The sequence below is a fragment of the Mus caroli genome, chromosome 12 (genome assembly GCF_900094665.2).
Source record: "Mus caroli chromosome 12, CAROLI_EIJ_v1.1, whole genome shotgun sequence".
In the NCBI taxonomy this organism is placed as follows: Eukaryota; Metazoa; Chordata; class Mammalia; order Rodentia; family Muridae; genus Mus; species Mus caroli.
In genome coordinates, this window is record NC_034581.1 from 77,903,139 (window position 1) to 77,924,295 (window position 21,157).

Consider the following 21,157-nt stretch of genomic DNA (forward strand, 5'->3'; position numbering starts at 1 on the left):
CCGCCTGCCTCTGCCTCCCGAGTGCTGGGATTAAGCTTGCGCCACCACACCTGGCTCTAAACACTCTTGATATCTGGGGAAACTGCCTGACAACAGGGAAAACCACCCAGCCTCCCAACGAATAAAAGAAACAGGTAGGCCTTTGCCCCAGATGTAAAAAGGGGCTTGGGAAACTGCTAACAGACTGGGTGCTGGACTTCTGGACCACCCACAAGGAAAGGTGGCGCGATTGGGAGCCAAAGGAGCTGAACCTTTGAAAGCCCCGTAAAAGTGAAAGGAGGTGACCTCCTCGTGACAGGAGCAGCTCCCCAGATTATAACGAGCACTGGCTCCCCGCCTGATAGTGAGCCTGTACCCCAGCTACTCTGTAGTTCCAAGGGAAGTTCAGGGCCGGGCTGGCCTTGACCTCACTTTGTAGCTAATGGTGACCTTTAATTCCTGATCCTTCAGCCTCCGACTGCTAAGTAGTCTGATTACATCCTGGGCCTGCCTGGCTTTGAGTGTGTGTGTGTCTGGAACAGGGCAGGCACCCACCTGGCAGCCAGGGATCAACAGATGACAAAGACTGGATGTATAGGGAAAAATAACAGTGTTAAACAGACTTCTCCCCATTTTCACTTTTATCTCAACATGGCTTAGAATCTAGATTCCTAAATTGCACAGCATCCCATTAGCTTGGTATATCAACGAAATGCTACTGAAGGTAGAATCAACTAAGGAAACTCCGGTGAACGGAAATAGGGATATAAAATACTATACTCCCAGGCATTGTAATGCCTATGCAGTCAATTCCCAGCCACCACATGGTGGCTCATAACCATCTGTAATGGCATCTAATGCCACCTTCTGGTGTGTCTGAAGATAGCTACAGTGTACTTACACACATAAAATAAATAAAATCTTAAAAAAAAAAAAAAAGACTATGTATTTCAAGCCAGGTATAATGGTGCACATCTGTCAACAGAGCATATGGAGGGCCGAGGCAGCAAGAGTCACGCAATCAGGGCCAGCTTTGGCTGTGCAGAGACACCTCTTCACCCCATACCACAAGAGATTGTAGAATTCAAACTGTTTGAGGTTAGTTTCCTTTAATCTAACTGGTAATGCTGTCATAAGTATTCAAGCCTCTGCCCTAGTACCTGGAGCCCTCCCCAGCCTCTTCCTGCAGTCCCTTGTACCTCTCACTCTGGCTGTACCAAACTGCCCGCAGGCTCCTCCCATGTCCCCCTGCCCCCAGTCCTCTATCCTGTCCACTCTTGCTCTCCTTCTAGGATGTGAGTGGTGTCACCAGGCAGAGGCAGAGGCCACAGCCCTGCCCACTTTTCAGTGCCAAGCCCAGTGCCCGCCGAGCGTACACATCAGGTGTTGTGGAAATATATATACTAAGGGAGAATAACATCTAGCAGAAGGAAGCTACTTAGGGTTTAAAGTGAAGTGGGGCTGGAGAGATGGCTTGGCAGTTACAGCTTTGGCTGTTCCTCCAGAGAACACAGGTTTGATTCCTGATGGCAGCTCTTGACTGTCCGTTACTCTAGTGCCAGGGCACCCGAAACCCTCTTCCTGGCCTCCTCAGGTGCCGGGCAGGCCTATAAGTGATGGGCAGACATAGATGCTGGCAAAATACCCATTTTGGTTTTGAATGTCTAAGAAGTGAAGGGGAGCTGGAGGTAAACTCACTAGTAAGACCCAGGGCCCAGGATTCCACCCCCAGCACCACTATTGTAAAGGAAGCCTCAGGGGTTGTTACTGGGAGAGGGGAGGGTTGTTTTGTTTAGCTCAGCAGTAATCTGCACCTAGCCAACTGGGTCAGTGGGTGCTAAGAATAGAAGAAACCACCTTGGATCTCTTGCCTAGCATAGCATGTGCAAGGCCCTGAGGTCAGACTCCAGCCCTGTATCGAAACAAAATAGGAACTCACATCCAGTGAGATGGGAGTGGATAAGCCAAGGTTAAACCAGACAAACAAATGCAGATAGAAACCATAGTATGCATCTTGAAAGCGAGCTTGTATTTTAGAAAACCATACTTAGACATGGGCTGGGTTTTGTTTGGTTTTATTTTTAAGGCGTTGGGGGGGGGGTGTGCTTTTTGTTTTTGAGGGTCTTGGGTAGCTCAGGTTGGTCTCATCTCCCTGTGTGACCCAAAGGATAACCTTGACCTTGCGTTTCTCCTGCCTTCCCTCCCATGTGCTGGGGATTATAAGAGTACCACCGGCCATCTTCGCTTTCATTTATTTTTACTCTGTGTACAGGTGCTTTTTCCTGCACGTTTGTCCGCTCGCTGTGCGGTCGGTCAGTACTAGGAGAGGGCCTCAGTGTGCATGTGGTAGTCATAGGACAGTGGGGTTCTGGGTTCAAACTCAGGTTTGGCAAGGAGCACCCTTACCTCTCACTCAGCAACTTTTTTAAAATCATGTAAATGTGAGGGTAGGGTCTGCACATATGAGTGTGGTCGGTGCCTTACAGAGCCAGAAGAACATGTTGGATCCCCTGGAGTTTGAGTTAACAAGTGGGTATGAGCCACCTGATGTGGGGGCTGGGAACTGAACTCAAGTCATCTGCAAGAGCAGTGTGTGCTCTCTAAACTGCCATCTCTCCGCTCCTTGTTGGGTTCTTTAGGAAGTCTAGGCAGCCTAGGCTGGTCTTGCAATAATGACCTCACTTCCTGGCCCTTCCAAAAGTGGGGGCCATTAGTTGCTACCTCAGTGAGAGCGTTTTAGAATGCGGGGGTCAGGGGATGTGAAGACATGGAATGGGTATGGGGATCGCTCTGCTGGAATGTTCCTGCGCCTTGGGATTCCAGGCGTCACAGGATGTCACCCTGTAAGTGACTCCCTGTAAGTGACTCCCCTGGCGTGCTTTCAGAGCAGAGATGAGAGGGAGCCTTTAAACATAAACTAGACATCTGTGATGTCCCCAAGGATGAGGTGGACATCTAGGGGGGGGGTCTTGGAAAGACATGGGGACAGGTGTTTATTTCTCTGAGACAAGAGTAAGAATTCGCAAAAAAAAAAAAAAAAAAAAAAGCTGAGGTGGTGGCGCACGCCTTTAATCCCAGCACTTGGGAGGCAGAGGCAGGCAGATTTCTGAGTTCGAGGCCAGCCTGGTCTACAAAGTGAGTTCCAGGACAGCCAGGGCTATATAGAGAAACCCTGTCTCGAAGAAAAAAAAAAAAAAAGTAAGAATCCACATGAGTATTTGTGGAAAAGATGCAGAACAAGTTATTCCTGCCTGGTCACATCTCTTCTCTAGGACAGAGGATTACACTGTCAGTGGTGGGAGGGGACGTTGGGAAAGTGCTAGGAGCAGATAAGGGCATGGATGGCAGCCTTAGCAGTGACCATCGTGAGCATGGTGGAGCTGCCAGGCAAGAAGGAAAGCACACAGCCAGGATGTCTGGCGTTCTGTGTTTCTCTCTCCTAGGAACGGACATGGATAGGAACATCTGGAAGAGTAGGAGAAGACGCGGGCAAAGCCGCCACCAGAGCCCTGCCTTGGGGCAGTGTGACTCCAGTGGGAGGTATGTGTGCAAGTTTTGAAGGGCAGCTTCGCTCAGCGCTGTCCCGGCCTTGTCTGATACCATGCTCAGACAGATGTGTACTCCTCAGTAGGAGCCGGCACTGGGGCCAGCAGGCTGGAAAGCTTGACGCGGTGCCTGCCATCAGCACTCTTCCAGGAAGTGATCTCACAGTCGCACTCTTTGTTCACAGGGATGGCTTCTGACCAAAGTGTCAGCCATAGGCTACTGGTAGAATTGTCTTTTTTTGTTGTTGTTGTTTTGTTTTTCAAGACAAGGTTTCTCTGTACAGTCCTGGAATTCAAGTAATAAGGCAGTGGGCACTGTGTGCCCCCCCCTTTCTTAGATGATATTTACAGTCCCCAGGATACATTTATTATCCTGCTATAATATGCTTTTATCTAACATATAACATATTATGAAGTATAAACATTCTTGTCTCAGAACAAGCACACTCCCTACCCCTTGCCCCATTCTCCACCTGGCCTCACTGAGGACTCCTAACAGGAGGGCAGGAGGAAGTCTGCACATAGCCCTCAGGTTCACAAGTTGCTCCCTCTCTTCAACACATATGCCGATTTCAAACTCTTCCACATGTCTGTCCTGTGTGTGTGTACATGTGTGTATGCACATGCATGTGCTCGTGAGCATATCACGGCATGCATGTGAAGCTGTAACCCTTGGAGGTCTGCTTTCCCGATGTGATCTGTCCCATCTTGCTCTGTGCTGTGAAGACCCTTGGTGAGCGTCTCAGCCCTTGGAGCCTGGAGCACACAGCGAGTCTCACTTCATGTAAATCTCCAGTTTGACCCATACAGTAGGAAGGTTAGCACCCCGCCCAGCGCTGGTATGTTTTGTTAGGAGAGTCACGGGTATTTTCAAATGGGAAAGCCATAATGGGAGCAAGACGTGATCTGTGCAAGAGTCAAGCACAGTTTTGGCAGAGTGGCTTGGAAACCTGTTGGGCACAGCCACCTTTTGGGCTCCACATGGAAAGAATGGAGCAGCAGCCCTTGGAGAGAAAGGCCAGCATTTGTCATGACTCTTAATCCATCTTCCTGCTGATCACAGACCAGCGGCCTCAGAAAGTTCTGGGCCAAAAAGGGAGAGAAAAGACTTTTCCTACATCTGTGCGTGGCATTGGTACTGGTGGGATGCGGGCTTTTCTTTGCCTCCCTCAGCCTAGCTGTGCAGACTTCCTTTTAATGTGTGTGAGGAGAGACATTCTCACCCTGCGTCCCAGTCTAATTGCCACAGACGCCGATGGAGGCTTTACAAATCCAGAGTGTCAGCCATGGCCCCACCCTAATATTACTGAGGAAATTACCTCCGCTCACCAAGGCGTCTCCATCTGTAAAGTTGTCTGGCCAGATAAAATTTAAGCCTTCTGCTGCTGAAGCCACTAAAGCTCACCTGGCTTTGTAAATGCTCACGGGCACATGGACAGAGAGCCCAGCTGGTAATATTCTTACTGGCAAAGAGCTCTGGTTTTCTTGTCATCCTGGGACATTCCAAAAGACCTCAAGGAACACAAGTGCAGAACTGAGAAGATAAGGGCTTCTTGTGACAGGCGTCTTCTTAGGAAGGGAGGGAAGGAAGGAGGAGGTAGAGGAGGAAGGGGAAGAAAGAGTCTGACCCTTGTTTTGGTGATTCACAGAAGCGGTCAGTGCTCTGTGAAGGTCAGGTGAAGGCTACAGATGTGTGTGCTCTGTCGGACCTTCAGTGAGAATCAATGAGAGCTGGCACCTGGGAGGTGGCTGGGTTTGTAGGTAGACTGGTTTTGATTCCCCGGAACCCGTGTTTAACAGTCAGGTGTGGGGCCATGTGCTTGTAACCCCAATGCTGGGAAGACAGACAAACAGAGCCCTGGGGTTCACCTGCCCGCCTAGTCTGCTTCATGAGTTCCAGACCAGTGAGAGATCCTGCCTCAAAAAGATTGACACATAGTATTATCACTTGGCCCCCGTGAGCACACACACACTCCTATTGCCACAACTGTGTGTCAACAGGTACACCACAGGGGCATCTCAGAGCTCACAAGATTCTGGCCACCATGATGCTGAGTCCCCGTCAACCTCGTCCCGCAGAACTGGAGAGTCTTCAGTGCCAGGTAGGCAGTAAACTGGGCAGGGCCCCTGGCCAGCTGGGGTCGGGGGTGGGGGGGGGGAGAGATAAAAAGCCTTCTCCAGCCTCAAACCAGGTAGTGACCCTGCCTGGCTAACCATTCCTCAGCCAGGGCTCTGTCTCCCGCTTGGTGGGGGGAATCAAGAACCCAGTCTTCTTTTTTTTTTTTTTTTTTAAGATTTATTTATTTATTATATGTAAGTACGCTGTAGCTGTCTTTAAACACTCCAGAAGAGGGCATCAGATCTCATTATGGATGGTTGTGAGCCACCATGTGGTTGCTGGGATTTGAACTCAGGACCCTCAGAAGAGCAGTCAGTGCTCTTAACCACTGAGCCATCTCTCCAGCCCTCAAGAACCAATTCTTGACTTGAGGGAATTCTAGAAAGAAGGTGATCCACTGACAGAAGGAGCCAAGTGTCAGTCAGGAGTGATTCTGGGGCAGATGGTCTTCCCAGTACGGACCTCAGTGGCTGACCAGGAATGTCATTTAGCCAGCAGAAATGACACACAGACTCTTTATTATCATTAATCGGGTCTGGTTTTTTTTTTTTTTTTGGTTTGGTTTTTTGGTTTTTTTGGTTTTTTGAGACAGGGTTTCTCTGTATAGCCCTGGCTGTCCTGGAACTCACTTTGTAGACCAGGCTGGCCTCGAACTCAGAAATCCGCCTGCCTCTGCCTCCCGAGTGCTGGGATTAAAGGCGTGTGCCACCACGCCCAGCTTTTTGGTTTTTGTTTTTGAAGGGGGGGGGTCTGTTTTTTTTTTAATTGGGTCAGTTGAATTCTTTTTCCTAAAGAACTTCCAGGTTTTTACTTTGACCCTGAAAAGAACCGATACTTCCGTTTGCTCCCGGGTCACAACAACTGCAACCCCCTCACAAAGGAGGGCATCCAGCAAAAGGAGATAGAGAGCAGGAGGCTGCAGCTGCTGCAGCAAGAGGACATGCAGAAAAAGGTGGGCTACCCTTGGCTACCCAGTGCCTGCTTCTCCCAACAGCACCCATCTGCCGCTGAGAGCAGCTGCCAGTCAGGTGCCCTGTGGCACGTATGACAGACTATGCTATCAGATTTTCCCTGACATGGAAATGATGGATTAAAGACCAGGCAAGAGGCCCCATTTCCCACTTCCCTTTCTGTCTGCTGACATAGACCCTGGCATCTGGTCTCACTCTGTATACACCAGCCTATTGCCTATGAGCAAACAAGAGGTGTGGCACAGACTGGCAAGCCCCCAGACTGCCTCGTATTGGGTTTCTCTTACTGCCAGTGAGGGGAGACTTTCAGAGGACACCATCAAACTTCATTGATCAGATTTCTGTTCATTAATACCTGTGTCCCGCATTGTGTTCTGTGGAGTTAAATATTCTGTTACCCAAACTACAACACAACAACTAGACAGTGATTTTTTTTGTTGTTTTTGCTTTTTGGACAAGGTCTCTCATAACCCAAGCTGGTCTGGAAAGCACTGTGTCAAAGGATAGCTTTGAACTGGTGTCCAGTATCCGCCTCCCCAGTGCTAGAATACCAGGTTTATGCCCACATGGCTGCCTTCACTGAATCTTTCTTTCTTTCTTTCTTTTTTTAATTTATAAACTTAGAAAATTACCAGAGTGGGATTTAATGCATCTTCCCTCCTACGAAAAAACCAGCTGGGTTTTCTCAACTTCTCCAGTTATTGCCGGTAAGACAACATCTTATTTTGTCTTTGGATGTTCTTTCTGTAGTTCACACATCCAGTCAGGAGAGACCTTATGCTATAGATGATCAGTCTTCATAGCTGGGGGTATTGTGGGGTTTCCGGGGATCCTGCTTGAGGTTTAATAAAGACACGGAGACATCTATGTAAGTTTAAGAGAGTCGGCCTTTTGCTGAGAATGTCTCTCAGCTAGCCTCTATCTGAACCAGGCTTCTCCACCTTTGCCTGCATGTGGTCCAGACTGCCTACTTCCCAGACCCATCTCTCTCCCTTCTGCATCTGCCTGCAGGCTCAGCTGGTCTTTAAGCCCCAGCTCTAAGCTATCAGCCCTTTATTACGCAAAAAGCCACACTCCTCACTTGACCAATTGACCTTCCCCAGGGCAGCTTCTCTCTCTTTTTTTTTTTTTTTTTTTTTGAGCTTCAAAAGACTTGCTATTGAGAACCAGCAGCTCAATGTAGAATTGTACTTGCTTTATATGCCTGATTCAATCCCGTGTGTGTGTGTGTGTGTGTGTGTGTGTGTGTGTGTGTGATCTCTTTTGTGATGTCCACTAATTAGGTCTAGTTAGTAAGATAAGATGAAGGGAGAAGACAAAGCTGGGAACTAGGCAGTGAGAAGAGAACCACGTGCAGAGAGGCCGTGGAGAAGTCTGGTTATTAAGTTTAAGGCTAGCTGAGAGACAGCCCCTCCTGTTCTCTGAAGAGGAAATTGAAGTTCAGAGCAGAGTGATTTACTCCAGGTAAAAACAGAAACAGGATCTGTCTGACCCCAGCCCCCAAGCCCATCCCCTTACCCTCTGCTTCCTCTACATGCACGTGAGGTAGACGAGTGCCTACCTCAGGAAAGGCCAGCCATGCAGGGGTAGCATACGGCCTCCTGCATCTCCTTCCTAAGAGGGCAGAAGTCTGTCTGCTTGACCTGGAGAGGAAGCTGTCCCGCGGAAGAGGAAAGGGGCAGCGAGGTGAGCTGTGGCACATCTGACCTCTTCTAATCCACTGTGTGCCCTTCGGCAAGCTGATCGTCTCTCAGGCCCATTTTCTTCATCCCAAGAGAATGTCTGTACTGGGTGACTGGAGAAATTGCTGTACCCTAGCTCCGTGATTTGAGGAAGGGCTACCCAGTCTGTCAGTTGTCCATAGCATTGTGTATGAGCCCTGCTGTGGAAATGGGTGTGGGAAAGGCAGAATCCCAGCTGGCTCGCCTTTTTTATGGTTGAAACATGACCTCCTTGCTTTTGTGGCCCAGACTGGCCTTGAACTTCAGAACTTCACACAGAGCTGGTTCTACACAAATACATCTGCGTCAGTCTTGGGTGTGTGACTGTGGGGTCCAGGCCTTCCCCATGCCCTCCCGTTTCTGTTTCTCTCTCCAGTTTATCCCATGAGCTGCGGGTGAGCTGCATGGAGAGGAAAAAGGTAGAGATTCAGAGCTCAGACCCTTCTGCTCTGGCAAGTGACCGCTTTAACTTCATCATGGTGAGTGAGATGTGTCTGTCGGTGCCCAGGTATGGCTGGCTGCTATTGCTGGCTTGGTATCAGTGTTCACTACGCCTGGCTAATAAGAAGCTGATTACTGTGGGGGGAAAAAACCAAACCAGGTGCCTTCCTTTTGGTTTGGTGGGGTTTTGTTGTTGTTTTTAAGGTGTGTGTGTATGTGTGTGTATGTGTATATCGCTCACCCATTAATCCCATCCCGTGAAATAAACCTGGGTCTGGCCACATACCACGGACAAAGTATCTTGTCCCTGGCTGTGCACAGTGTGGGCCTGATCCATGGGCCATCAGCTGAAGCATGTGGGGGTCCTGCATACCTCCATTATGTCATTTGTAGGAAGTGGAAAGTCTCTGAATCTACTGAGACCTGGACTGGAAGTGAAGACCAACTGCTAGAGTCTAGGGTCCAGTGTACATTGTTAAGGAACCAGAGCGTGCCCTGCACATGAAGGACCCTCCACCTCCATGGGCCTCCTGAGTGCACGCTATCCTTTCTGGAGGCCAAGGGGAAGCCTTGGAGACTGAGACTAGGCAGTGATCTGCTGGCAAGATGAGAGGCTAAAGCCACAGGGTGACCCTTGAGGCTGGTGTTGAGGCATCCTGGCCCAGGAGCCCCTGACAACAGAACATATCCATGAAAGAAGTCCTGGGGCCAGGGCCCAGTGAATGGATAGTGGCTACTTTGCTGTACTGTGCCTGTGGTAGAGCAGCCTCCATGTGACCCAGCATCACATGTGACTAGCTGGGTAGTACAGCCAGAGGACTGGGGAGGCAGCTTGCCACACTTGATTCCCATTATTGGTAGATACATCCAAGCAGATAACTCTTCAAAACTGTGAAGTAGGAGGAATTTCACAAGTGTGTGTGTGTGTGTGTGTGTGTATACTTGTGCATAGGAACACAGTTACATAGCAAAAAAAGATATAGAGATTTTTAGTTTTTTTTTTTTTTTTTAAGATTTATTTATTTATTATATGTAAGTACACTGTAGCTGTCTTCAGACACTCCAGAAGAGGGCGTCAGATCTCGTTACGGATGGTTGTGAGCCACCATGTGGTTGCTGGGATTTGAACTCTGGACCTTCGGAAGAGCAGTCGGGTGCTCTTACCCACTGAGCCATCTCACCAGCCCAAGATTTTTAGTTTTAAACAACAGTGTTACATTTTTATTTAGAGGAAGTGTACTGGGGGCTTTCTAAGACAAGGAGACTCTGTACTCCAGGCTGGCCTCAAACTCAGTTCTCCTGCGAAGTTAGCTTCCTGGGCATTGGGATTACAGGCCCTTTGTTGTATATTTAAATTAGAGCTCTTCCTGGCTTTTATGGTGGTCACATGGTAGAGTCCTCTGTGCCAACACAGAGACCCTTCCAGACTTGTTTCTGAGGTGGTCACTAAGGACACCAGAGTTTCTGTCAGGCCCTCTTTTTGCCATCTTCATCAGTGCCTCAGAAATGGTAGGGCAGACACTGTGAGATCACTTTGTTGGCGTGTAGTCACGGAACGGGAGTAGGTTGGGTTCCTGCCTTATTCCCTGATGGAGAGGAGCGTAGGCAACCCACATGGCTTGGCCTGAGAGGTCACTTGCAGCCCGTTTCCCTCCAGGCAGACACTACCAGTGACCGCCTCTTCACAGTGAATGACGTCAAAATCGGAGGCTCCAAGTACGGCATCATCAACCTGCAGGGTCTCAAGGCCCCCACGTTCGAGGTGCACATGCATGAAAACCTGTACTTTACCAACAGGAAGGTACGGCCTGTCTCCACCCTTGTAGCCTCTTGTCTTTGGACCTAGGCCACTGCTGTAGTTGGCTGAATTCACAGAGGGAAAGGACTTTGTGAAGAATCCAGGAGCAGTTGTCTCACTTTTCCAAGGGACAATGGTTTGCTGGTTCCTGAGAGCCCACAGGAAGAGCAAGGCCCAGAGAGTCTTAACACCAGAAGAGAAATGGAGTTTAGGTGGTTGGGGTGAGCTCAAGGCAGGGTACTTCACTGGCTGTCAGGAATATTCTTTTCTGAAGGATCAGAACTGATCTGGAGGGGTGTGGTTCCTGGAATAGGGCTACAGCGATCACAGCCTAGATGGAGTTCTTTGCTGTGACTCACAAAATGTCAGGTGCTCCATCCAAGAATAGCCTTTATTGCTGCATCAAAGACAGTGACTCCCGTTGGATAAGACATAAGCCATGAGCTAGATACTGGTAAAAATGGCTTGGGGAACCCAGTGTGGTAGCTGTAATCTCACTCAGCACACAGAAGGCTGTGCCCCTACAAGCCGTCTTTTTGCTCTCCCTCCCTCCCTCCCTCCTCCTTCCCTTCCTTTCTTCCTTCCTTCCTTCCTTTCTTTAATTTTAAGGGGCGTGTATGTGTGTGTGTGCATACTTGTTCACATGTGTCTGTGTGTGTCCAAAAGAGGGAGTTAGTTCTCATGGTGCTAGGACCCAAACTCAAGTCCTCTGTAAGAGCAGCAAGTGCTGAGCCATCTCTCTAGTCCCCTACCAGCCATTTTCTAGGAAAGGATCTTACAGTTGTTCTCCAGTCAACCTAGTCTTTCTCTCCCACGCCCCCACAGGTGAACTCTGTGTGCTGGGCCTCACTCAATCACTTGGACTCCCACATACTGTATCCTTCGGCAGGCGAATGGGTTTAGTACTCAGCCAGGTGCTTGCTGGTACGGGCCTAAGCAGCTGTGGAGATGGCAGAGGGGTGTCTCACCTTTTGGGAAAAGTCTACACCTGGGTCCACAACAGGGAGTCTCCATAAGCAACTGAGGTACAGAGGTGACTGTTTCTGGAATGACGATCAAGTTCCTGTGTTCCAGACATCTGGGACTTGATGTGTGGTTGTTAGAGCTAGCATTGGCCCTAGAAGCCTGACTCCCGGATCCACCTGCTCGACCACTGACAAAAAGATTTAGGTTCGTGCGTCACCAGACAGACCCAGCATCTCTATCAGGGAGTCTGCTTTGGCAAGGGAATAAAGTAGAAAGGATAGCACATCCCTAAGAAGGTTACCCAGCATGAGGTGGAGGGAGGAAGCAGCAATTAAGGGAACAGAACACCATGAAGGGAGTTCTTTTGACATCGAGCACAAGACTAGGTCTTAGGCCCTGTGGCTGTAGAACAGTCTGGTCTCTGTCCACTCAGAGCCCTTGGGCTTTTCTCTAGGAATCCAGGAGCCCACTGTGAGGTCGCCTGTGCTCTGTGTGTGAAACTTGTTTCACACATGTTCATGAGTTCAGTCTCGTCACTGGTGAGTTCCTAAGCTTTCATGCTGTCACTGGACCCGAGACTTAGTTCATCGTGTGCACAGGCAAGTACATGTGTGGGCATGTTATACCGCGGCCTTACCAGACTCACTTCACCTTGAAAAACCCCAGTTCTTTAGTAGAAGACGGGAAACAGATTGCAGGAGACTACGAGCTTTTAACAGTGTCTGTGACATTATGTTCCCGAAGAGACGGAAACTGAATGCGGAAAGTGTAAAAAGTGTTACATCTAGACAGTGTTCTCTGCCCTACTTGGTGTTTTATAACTTCCCGAAGGATGCTGATGGTATCCTTCTCCCAGAGGATGGTCCTGTCTGTCCCTGACTGTCCTTAACAGATTTTTTTCCAGGCTGTGCCTCATGGGCCTTGCAGAGACGCCAGGCTGTGCCACCTTGCTCCCCGCTTCACTGTTTGTCAGTAACCACCAAGGTACGGACGGAGTCCTTTCCTTAGCTTTGAGGATGTACATCCTCTGCCTCCCTGGGGCTCACTGAGATGCGGGTACCCGAGGCTGGCTCGGCCCCCATTCAACCCATGGGGAGGGATTGGGCAACCCTGAGGGGAGCTGCCCCACGATTGCTGCATCCTAGAGTTTGCAGCTCTTTGTAAGCCCTTTGAGGTCATGTCAGCCAACTCGAGCAAAAGGACACATAACTAGCCAGTGCAAGACATTAAAACGTTGGCTTGAGCTGCCTCTAGCACTCATTCAGAGGCATTGATTAAGCTCCCATGTGTAGTATGTATGCTGGCTGGCTGGCAGCAATTCGCTCCCCTCTGCATGCTGTCTTCAGACTTTTCAGAGGGTCGGCATCTGCCCGATGCAGTCAACTCCAAGAGTGCAGACTCCAGGCAGAGCAGGCCCAAAGTACAGCTACTGCACTCCCATGTCCAAGCACATTGCTTGACGTCTAGTAGATGGAGGCAATGCACTGTAGCGGGAAATATTACAAAGAATGGCAAGTTTCCACCCTACACCAAGCTTCTCTCTGCCCCAGCTCTCTGTCTCACCACCTCTGCCCCTTGGCTAGTCCCTGATGGCAGTCCTTGTAGCTCCAGTTCACCTGCCTCAGAGCTGCCTGTTTCCTCTCAGCCATCTACCCACTGTGGTCAGCGGTCCCAAACCCCAGTAACCCGGTAAAATCAAAACTCAAGAAGCTTATAATAATCAGTCAAATTTATATAACAATAAATTCTCAATTCACAAGATGCCCAACCAATAATTTCAGAGCTAATTGATAATGATAGAAGCTGGCCTGGCGTGGTGGCGCACGCCTTTGATCCCAGCACTAAGGAGGCAGAGGCAGGCGGATTTCTGAGTTCGAGGCCAGCCTGGTCTACAAAGTGAGTTCCAGGACAGCCAGGGCTACACAGAGAAACCGTCTCGAAAAACCAAAAAAAAAAAAAGAAAGAAAGAGAAAAAAAGATAATGATAGAAGCTGCCCACCTAGATTAGACAAGTTATCCCAAGTATTCTCTCCTTTTATGATATTCATAACTACCTGTGGCTATTTAAAACCACGCGGAACCTGGATCATCTTCCTCTCCCTCCATCTTCCTTTCTTCTTCTGTGTTGTTCCCTGCCTCTGCAACTCTTAGCACTGCCTTCCTTTTCCCCATTCAATCACAGGCTTCTTGTATTAATATTTAAATTAATTGGAAAATTCTGCTACAGTGCCCACCCCAGCAGGTTCCTATGGAAGTAAATGAAGCCATGAGCATTTAGCCCTGTTGGCATCTCACTGCCCAACGACTTATGGGGCATGCATCTTACCACTGAACAGATAAGGACACTGAAGTCTTGGTCTGAGAGTTCTGAGCAACAGAATTGCAGCAGGCTGAGACAGCCTCTGGAGAGGGGAGGGCAACCCACTACTGCTGACATCTTTCTGTTGTGAATCCACCATTGCTATGTTAGAGTTTCATCTGCATGACATCATCAAATCCTAGTCACTTTCCAAAGGCCCTGTCTCTGAAATACGTCAGCATATGGTTTGGGGGTGATTGTTGCAAATATGAACTCTAGAAAACACCTAACTCAAAGCTGGGGTCTGAGCCCCGTTCCCAGTGCTGTCCCAGATCTGTGGTTGCTAGCCTGATATCATGGAGAGATGTCCCTGGGCCTGGAAGGCAGCCCTGTTTTCCTTTGTCTCTCTTAGCAGGTACAGACCAGCCTGGCATGCTCTGTAGTTTCCGGATCCCTGGGGCCTGGTCCTGTGCCTGGTCCTTGAACGTCCAGGCAAATAACTGCTTCAGTACAGGTGAGCTATGGCCATCTCCCTGGGTGTTGAGTACAGAACTTCACAGACCTGAAGACCCCATCCAGCAGCTCCTCTTCCCCAGACCTCCAGCATCCCTGGTCTCAGGGATCCGTTTCTTGTCTCCACCAGGTTTGTTTCGGAGGGTCCTGTTGACCAATGTGGTGACAGGACACCGGCAGTCATACAGGATCAACAGTGATGTCTTGGCCCAGCAGTTTGCAGTCAAGGTGGGTTGGCCTGGGAAGGGTTTCCTCGAATGCTCTGTACAGTGGAACATTTGAGTGATACTCGGTTTCCCTGCTGTAATTCTGGGCTGGTGCCTCTTACAAGGAAAACAAAGCATGGGAAGGATCAGGGAGCTACCTTGTTTGTTTGTTGTTTGTTTGTTGTTGTTGTTATTGGTTGGTGATTTTGGTTTGTTTTGGTTTTCTTTTTTTTTTGTTTGTTTTTGTTTTTTTGAGACAGGGTTTCTCTGTGTAGCCCTAGCTGTCCTGGAACTCACTCTGTAGACCAGGCTGGCCTCGAACTCAGAAATCCGCCTGCCTCTGCCTCCCGAGTGCTGGGATCAAAGGCGTGCGCCACCACGCCCGGCTTTTGGTTTTCTTGAAACCACTCACTATGTAGCCATGGCCGGCCTGGAACTCATTATGTAGGCCAGGCTATCCTTGAATTGAGAGGTCCTTCTTTCTGCCTCATCATCTGGCATCCTGAGATTAAAGGTGTGGGTCTCCAGGCCTAGCAGGATTCACAGGCTACACGGAGAGGGTCTGAGCGGTACAAACACTGGCTGATGTGGAACTGTCTCCCAAGCTCCTTAGCCAGTTGTTAGCAGGTCTTGAATATTGGATTCGTCAGGACAGATCATTTTCAAACCTTCTAAGTTGGGACTGTGGATGCAGCTTGTGAGTAGCCTAGCATTCCATCCTTGGAGCACACAACGAAACAGTGCAGCTCTAACACTAATTCATAGCCTTAATTAGTTTCATATAGAACTACGAAACTTATAAGTTTCAGTTATAACTTCTTGTAAGTTATAGATTTAAAATTAAATTGTCTTCATTACTGTATTTCAAGGACTTAGCTATAGAAAATGCTCTTTCTTTAAAAGAGTGGGAGGAGGGAGTCAACTGACTTGTGTTGGGCAGGAGCAGAACTGGCCACTTAGCCCTTCACCCATCTGTGACAGAACCACAAACTTATTAACCCAGCTGTCTGCTCTCGCCACCAGTCCATCACCCCAGATCCCACCAGAGCCATAGTGGATACAGGGAGACATCACTTAGGCCTTAGAAAAGCAGCCTAAAGGGACCATGGATCTACCTCCAGGCACCTACAGGCTCACTACAAGTGACACTGGAGGAGACAGAGTCTACATCTTCTATCCTCTTACAAGAACTCAGCTTCCTACATGGTGTGGTAACATATACCTTTAATCCCAACACTCAGGAGGTAGAGGCAGGCAGATCTCTGAGTTCTGAGGCCAGCCTGATCTACAAAGCAAGTTCAGGCCAGCCAGGGCTCTGTTACACAGAAGAACCCTGTCTCAAACAAAACAAAACAAAACAAACAAAAAATCAGCTTCCCTTCTAACTCCACTAAGACCAAAACTTCCACCAGCCTCAATGCCAGGACATATCCTTTCTGCCAGGTGGTAAAAACTGGGCACTATTACTCTCTCCACAGACTCCTTTGCTGTTTAATGGCTGTCGTTCTGGGGAGATCTTTGCCATTGACCTGCGTTCTCCAAGTCAAGCCAAGGGCTGGAAGGCTACCCAAGTTTTCCATGACTCAGCCGTGACCTCTGTGCAGGTCTTCAAGGAGGAGCAATACCTGATGGCGTCAGACATGGCTGGAAAGGTAGGGAATACTCACCTCGGGCCTTTAAGATAGCAGGGTGCGGGTCACACAGATGTACCAAGATGCCAGGGTAGGGGCAATCCTGGGAGCTTCTTTGCCGCTCCATAAGCAGCCTTGCCTAGATAGAAGTGCGGAGGGCCTCTGTTCTGTGATTCTGATGGACACAAGGCTTACAAGTCAGAGGCATCTTGTCTTCCTAGTATGAGAAGCAATATGTCACCCCTCCGGCTGCATACCTGGGAGTCGATGTGTGCCCTCTAGACCCCTCCCAAGTAACTGTCTGTGCTTCTGCCTACAGATCAAGCTGTGGGACCTGAGGGCCATTAAATGTGTGAGACAGTATGAAGGTCACGTGAATGAGTACACCTACCTGCCACTGCATATGCATGAGGAGGAAGGGATCCTGGTGGCAGGTGTGTGGGGACTGGGAGACCCCATCCTTCAGGTGCTACCTGTAAGGCCTCTCACATCTTAACCAGCAGAGGGAGAAAGTGGTAAATAAAGGGAATTATGGACCACAGAGATAGCAACAGTCAGCCCTCTATCAGTATGTCAGTGGCAGGCAGCACCCTAGAGACGGACAGGTAGGGACTGAGTTGGACGTTGGGCCTCTTTGAAGCACAGGATTCCATCAGGCACCATCTTGCCTAGAAAGCTCACGTAAGAGAACGTGAGCCATTCTGCTCAGGCCCCCTTAAGAGGATGCTGAGAAATTAAGGGTACCCAATGAACTTGGATCCTGGCCTTCTAACATACTCATGATCTACCAAGGAGCAGCAGCTATCTAGCCACGACACCCTGAAGGAGTTAGACTGACTGCAGGTTGTACTCTCTCCAGGCTACAACCCCAAATCTGTGCTTCTGCCTAAGGAACAGGGAGGAGGCCCTTGCCTCATTTGCAGTCGTCCAGAAGCCTTGTGAGCTGATGTTCCTAAGAAAGTGCTCACCCGTTCCATTAAAATCCTCGGGGGCCAAGCAGCATTACTGGGCTAGGACTTCTCTTAAATGTACTTATCATCTTCATCAGCACCAGCACTGGACTCTTTCCTTTTCTGTGCTGGGTGGTAGACACATGATGAGCCTTTCTGAGAAGCAGGCAGTATCTGCCCAGCTGTAACAGCCAGCCACATCCCCCAAGGACATCTTCTGCCATGGCAGCAGAGTCCCCGAGTCACCGAGTGAGATTTGGAAATCTGACTGCTAAAGCCCCCACAGATCTAGCATCTGGGCCACCATGACCCATGGAGTCCCATGCTACATCGTCCTAAGTTGGAGTCCTGTGAGCTTCAACTTGAACACGTTAACCACCTGCTCTATTTGGGTGTAACTAAGTCGGAAGGTCTTCCTGGGTACTATTTTTCATCCAAAGGGACCCAGCTGCCTGGCATTTGGATAAGGTGAGCTGGACTCCCACTTAAGGACCACCTCTACCCATAAGGCACCGCTGTGCCACAGCCAGCCAGGACATCCTTAGCATTTTGAACACGTGCAGCTAATGAGGGTTCTGGAGCAACAGACCAACGTGTGTCTTAATTTTAAGTAATGTATTAGCGGAAACACCTTCCCCCAGAGCAGTGGTTCTCAATCTTCCTAACACTGCAACCCTTTTAATAAGGTTGCTCAAGTTTCAGTGACCCCCAACCATACAATTATTTCCATTGTTATTTTGTAACTGATTTTGCTACTACTAGGAATTGTAATTCTGATGGTCTTAGGTGACCCCAGTGAAAGGCGACCCAAAGAGGGTCACAACACACGGGTCAAGAACTTCTGTACCAGGGTATTTCTGTTTGGGTTTAGTCACATTTAGCCCTGAGAGGTCGTGAGAAGCAATGTCCACATGCCATACATACTTTGTTTCATTTTCTAACTCACTGTGTTATTTTTTTCCTCTTTCTTAGTGGGCCAAGACTGCTACACACGGATCTGGAGCCTCCACGATGCCCGCCTGCTCAGAACCATACCCTCCCCATGCCCAACCTCCAAGGCCAACATTCCCAGTGTGGCCTTCTCTCCCCGGCTTGGGGGCCCCCGGGGCGCCCCAGGGCTGCTCATGGCCGTCCAGCAGGACCTGTACTGTTTCGCCTACAGCTCGTCCTGTCCAGACAGTCAGGAGGAGGGCAGGTGGGAGCTCCCTTCTGTTTCGAATGAGGACATTTTATAAATGGTGCTTGCTGTATGCAAATGGAGTCCTTCAGCCTCGGAGGGCAGAATGCAAAGCGACTGACATGGGGGGCTGGAGAGATGGCTCAGTGGTTAAGCAATGGCTGCTCTTCCAGAGGACCCAGCTTCAATTCCCATCGACCAACAGGCACCTCACAACCATCTAAGACTCCAGTTCCAGAGAATCCAGCCCCCTCTTCTGGCCTCCTTGACAGCAGGCATGCGTGGGATATGGATAGAACACACAGGCAAAATACCCGTACACATAAAATAAAAAATACATTTTCTTCAATTTTCTAATTTTGCCAAAGTATATTATGTGGAGTAATGTCAATAAAGGCTCAAGAGTAATGAAAGGCCTCACCATAAAAGGTATGTACTTCTTTGCCTATTGAGTTCCATAGACATCTCCTTCATTAGCAAAGTAGGCTCTGGACTGAAGACTGGCAAAGCAGAATGAGAGCTGCAGCTTTCACCAGGGACTGCCTGGTTGGGAGACCACCTGAGCACTGCAGGCTGGGAAGAGCTCTAATGCCCGGGAAAAAGGCAGCTGGGGTGCATAAGGAAAAGCAAGCCACGGCTTTGTTTCTGCGGACTCAGGACCAGGTTTGACACCTTTATATGTGGCCTTCTCAAACAGTAGCAAGGGGTCCCTCCCAGATTTTCTTGTTACCATGCATGGATACTGGATGGGAAGATGTGCTCCAAACAGCCCTGAGCATGCCTTTCTCAGCATCTTCCAGGCTGGAAGAGGCAGCGGCAGCTTTTGCCTTGCCAGTTCCACCCAAGGTCAAGGAAATTGGCTTTGACTTTTTTATAATCTTAAGAGTGGCAGTCTATGAAATATTTATAGTGTTAAAAATCTGGGCTGAGCCGGGCGGTGGTGGCGCACGCCTTTAATCCCAGCACTTGGGAGGCGGAGGCAGGTGGATTTCTGAGTTCGAGGCCAGCCTGGTCTACTGAGTGAGTTCCAGGACAGCCAGGGCTGCATAGAGAAACCCTGTCTCGAGAAAACCAAAAAAAGAAAAGAAAAAAAAAAAAAAATCTGGGCTGGAGAGATGGCTCAGCAGTTAAGAGCATTTCCTGGCTTGCTCTCAATTCCCATCAACCACATTGTGGCTCACAACCATCTGTAATGGGATCTGATGTCCTCTTCTGCTATCTGAAGACAGCGACAGTGTACATATATAATAAATACATATGTATGTATATATATTAAATAAATCTGTAAGCTGATCCTTAAAAATAAAAATCTTTTCTGTCAATCAGTAAAGTAAAAAGCATATGTGGTAAGTTTCTGGTTTAGATTGTTTCTCGAGACAGGGTTTCTCTGTGTAGTCCTGGCTATCCTGGAACTCTGTAGGCCAGGCTGACCTTGAATTCAGAGATCAGCCTGCTTCTGACTGTGGTGTATACCACCACCTCCAGCTTGATTGAGATCTTGAACCTTAGGCTACTGAAGCATCGAAGTGTCCAAGGAAATACCTACTGAGCTTGCCAGTGGGGTTAGAGACTTTAAGAGCAGCGTTAACAGCCTGCTGGACATGTTCAGGTTACCCTCCTATGCCCACTCTGGCCTGCTCTGCTCTGGTCCTCTCCATCCATCCATCCATCCATCCTCCAAGTCCCCAGGAATCTGTGGGAAAGCAGAAGGCAGCCGAGCAGTGGGGTGGGATTGTTAGCCTTTGGCTCCCATCCTGTTGAGACTGAGTGTCTAACTAGAGACCATGGCCTTTATTGGAACACAGCTCTCTTGAGTTCTAATTACTGTTCTATTTGTCTCTAAATTCATATTCCTATTAGTCAGGATACTCCCCAATTAAGCAAATACCCATGAATATTCATCTTTTCCCCCAGGACCCTATTATGACATTCAGAAAACCAAGTCCTCAAAATGGGTGAGAATATCATGTATCTACTATTTTTAGTGTCTCACTTTTTATTTGATCCTTGTAACAATTCATACAGGAGTCAGGGAATAAATAGTAACATAATTATCAGTGTCGTCTTACAGATGAAGCCAGGGTCCCTCCCTGCTCGGTGATACAGCAGGAGGTGCCACTGGCTTCAGGTGAAAGCTGTTGCAATACTAAACAGTGTCCTCTCTTCAGAGCTGTATATGATCTGAGCAAAAGCACACAAGTAGACTACAGCAGCCTGGGAAATAACAGGCTCTTTTAGTTGTAGAATTATCAAGACAGGGAGTGTCAGGATAAAATAGCAGTTTAAAACATGGCTGTAGCATGATCACTCAGCACCAAGCAATGTGCATTCTGTTGACTGCAAACCATCAGGTGGCTCTGGTCACATGTAGTGCCAAGGTCTGTGACAAGTAGATGGGGGAATGTGGCAACGGAAGCCTAAGGAGGGTGGATTATATACAGTGCCTTATAAACAGCAACTGACTAGTTCCACTAATGAGCATACACAAGCTGCAGGGACAGATTCAATTTCCTCCCTGAAGACGACTCTAAAGCTGGAAATGTAAACACGGTTGCACAACTACCATTACGACAGGATTTTTGTTTTACCAACACCTGCCTTCCCAAACAGAACCTGTGGAACCTCTGAGCCAGTTCTTGGCATAGAGACCCATCACTGCTGTCACATGCCACGAACCTCAGAACAACGAAAAGGGCTAGACTGCTAAGCTCTCCTGGTAGTAATGGACAGGGGCTTCTGGGCCCTCTTTTTTTGGTTTTTTCAAGTCAGGGTTTCTCTGTGTAGCCCTGGCTGTCCTGGCACTCACTTTGTAGACCAGGCTGGCCTCGAACTCAGAAATCC

General features: G+C 48.9%; 1 protein-coding gene across 3 annotated transcripts in view; it reads left to right on the top strand.

Moving 5' to 3' along the window:
• The window catches only part of Dcaf4 (DDB1 and CUL4 associated factor 4), a 21,942-nt gene extending 3,198 nt beyond the window's left edge, over nt 1-18,744 (top strand). The window contains exons 2-15 of one of the 3 annotated variants that reach the window (XM_029484426.1): nt 965-1,077; nt 3,423-3,519; nt 5,526-5,626; nt 6,438-6,595; nt 7,239-7,321; nt 8,712-8,814; nt 10,434-10,577; nt 11,400-11,449; nt 12,445-12,524; nt 14,252-14,353; nt 14,483-14,580; nt 16,037-16,210; nt 16,509-16,623; nt 18,112-18,744. In XM_029484426.1, the coding sequence (XP_029340286.1) occupies nt 3,431-3,519; nt 5,526-5,626; nt 6,438-6,595; nt 7,239-7,321; nt 8,712-8,814; nt 10,434-10,577; nt 11,400-11,449; nt 12,445-12,524; nt 14,252-14,353; nt 14,483-14,580; nt 16,037-16,210; nt 16,509-16,623; nt 18,112-18,374 (1,560 nt within the window). In that variant the 5' untranslated portion in view covers nt 965-1,077; nt 3,423-3,430 and the 3' untranslated portion in view covers nt 18,375-18,744. Of the gene's footprint in view, nt 1-964; nt 1,078-3,391; nt 3,520-5,525; nt 5,627-6,437; nt 6,596-7,238; nt 7,322-8,711; nt 8,815-10,433; nt 10,578-11,399; nt 11,450-12,444; nt 12,525-14,251; nt 14,354-14,482; nt 14,581-16,036; nt 16,211-16,508; nt 16,624-18,111 lie in introns of those variants that run through there. The other 2 variants (XM_021178591.1, XM_021178590.1) reach the window with 2 other exon arrangements.
• The last annotated feature ends 2,413 nt before the right edge of the window (nt 18,745-21,157 follow it).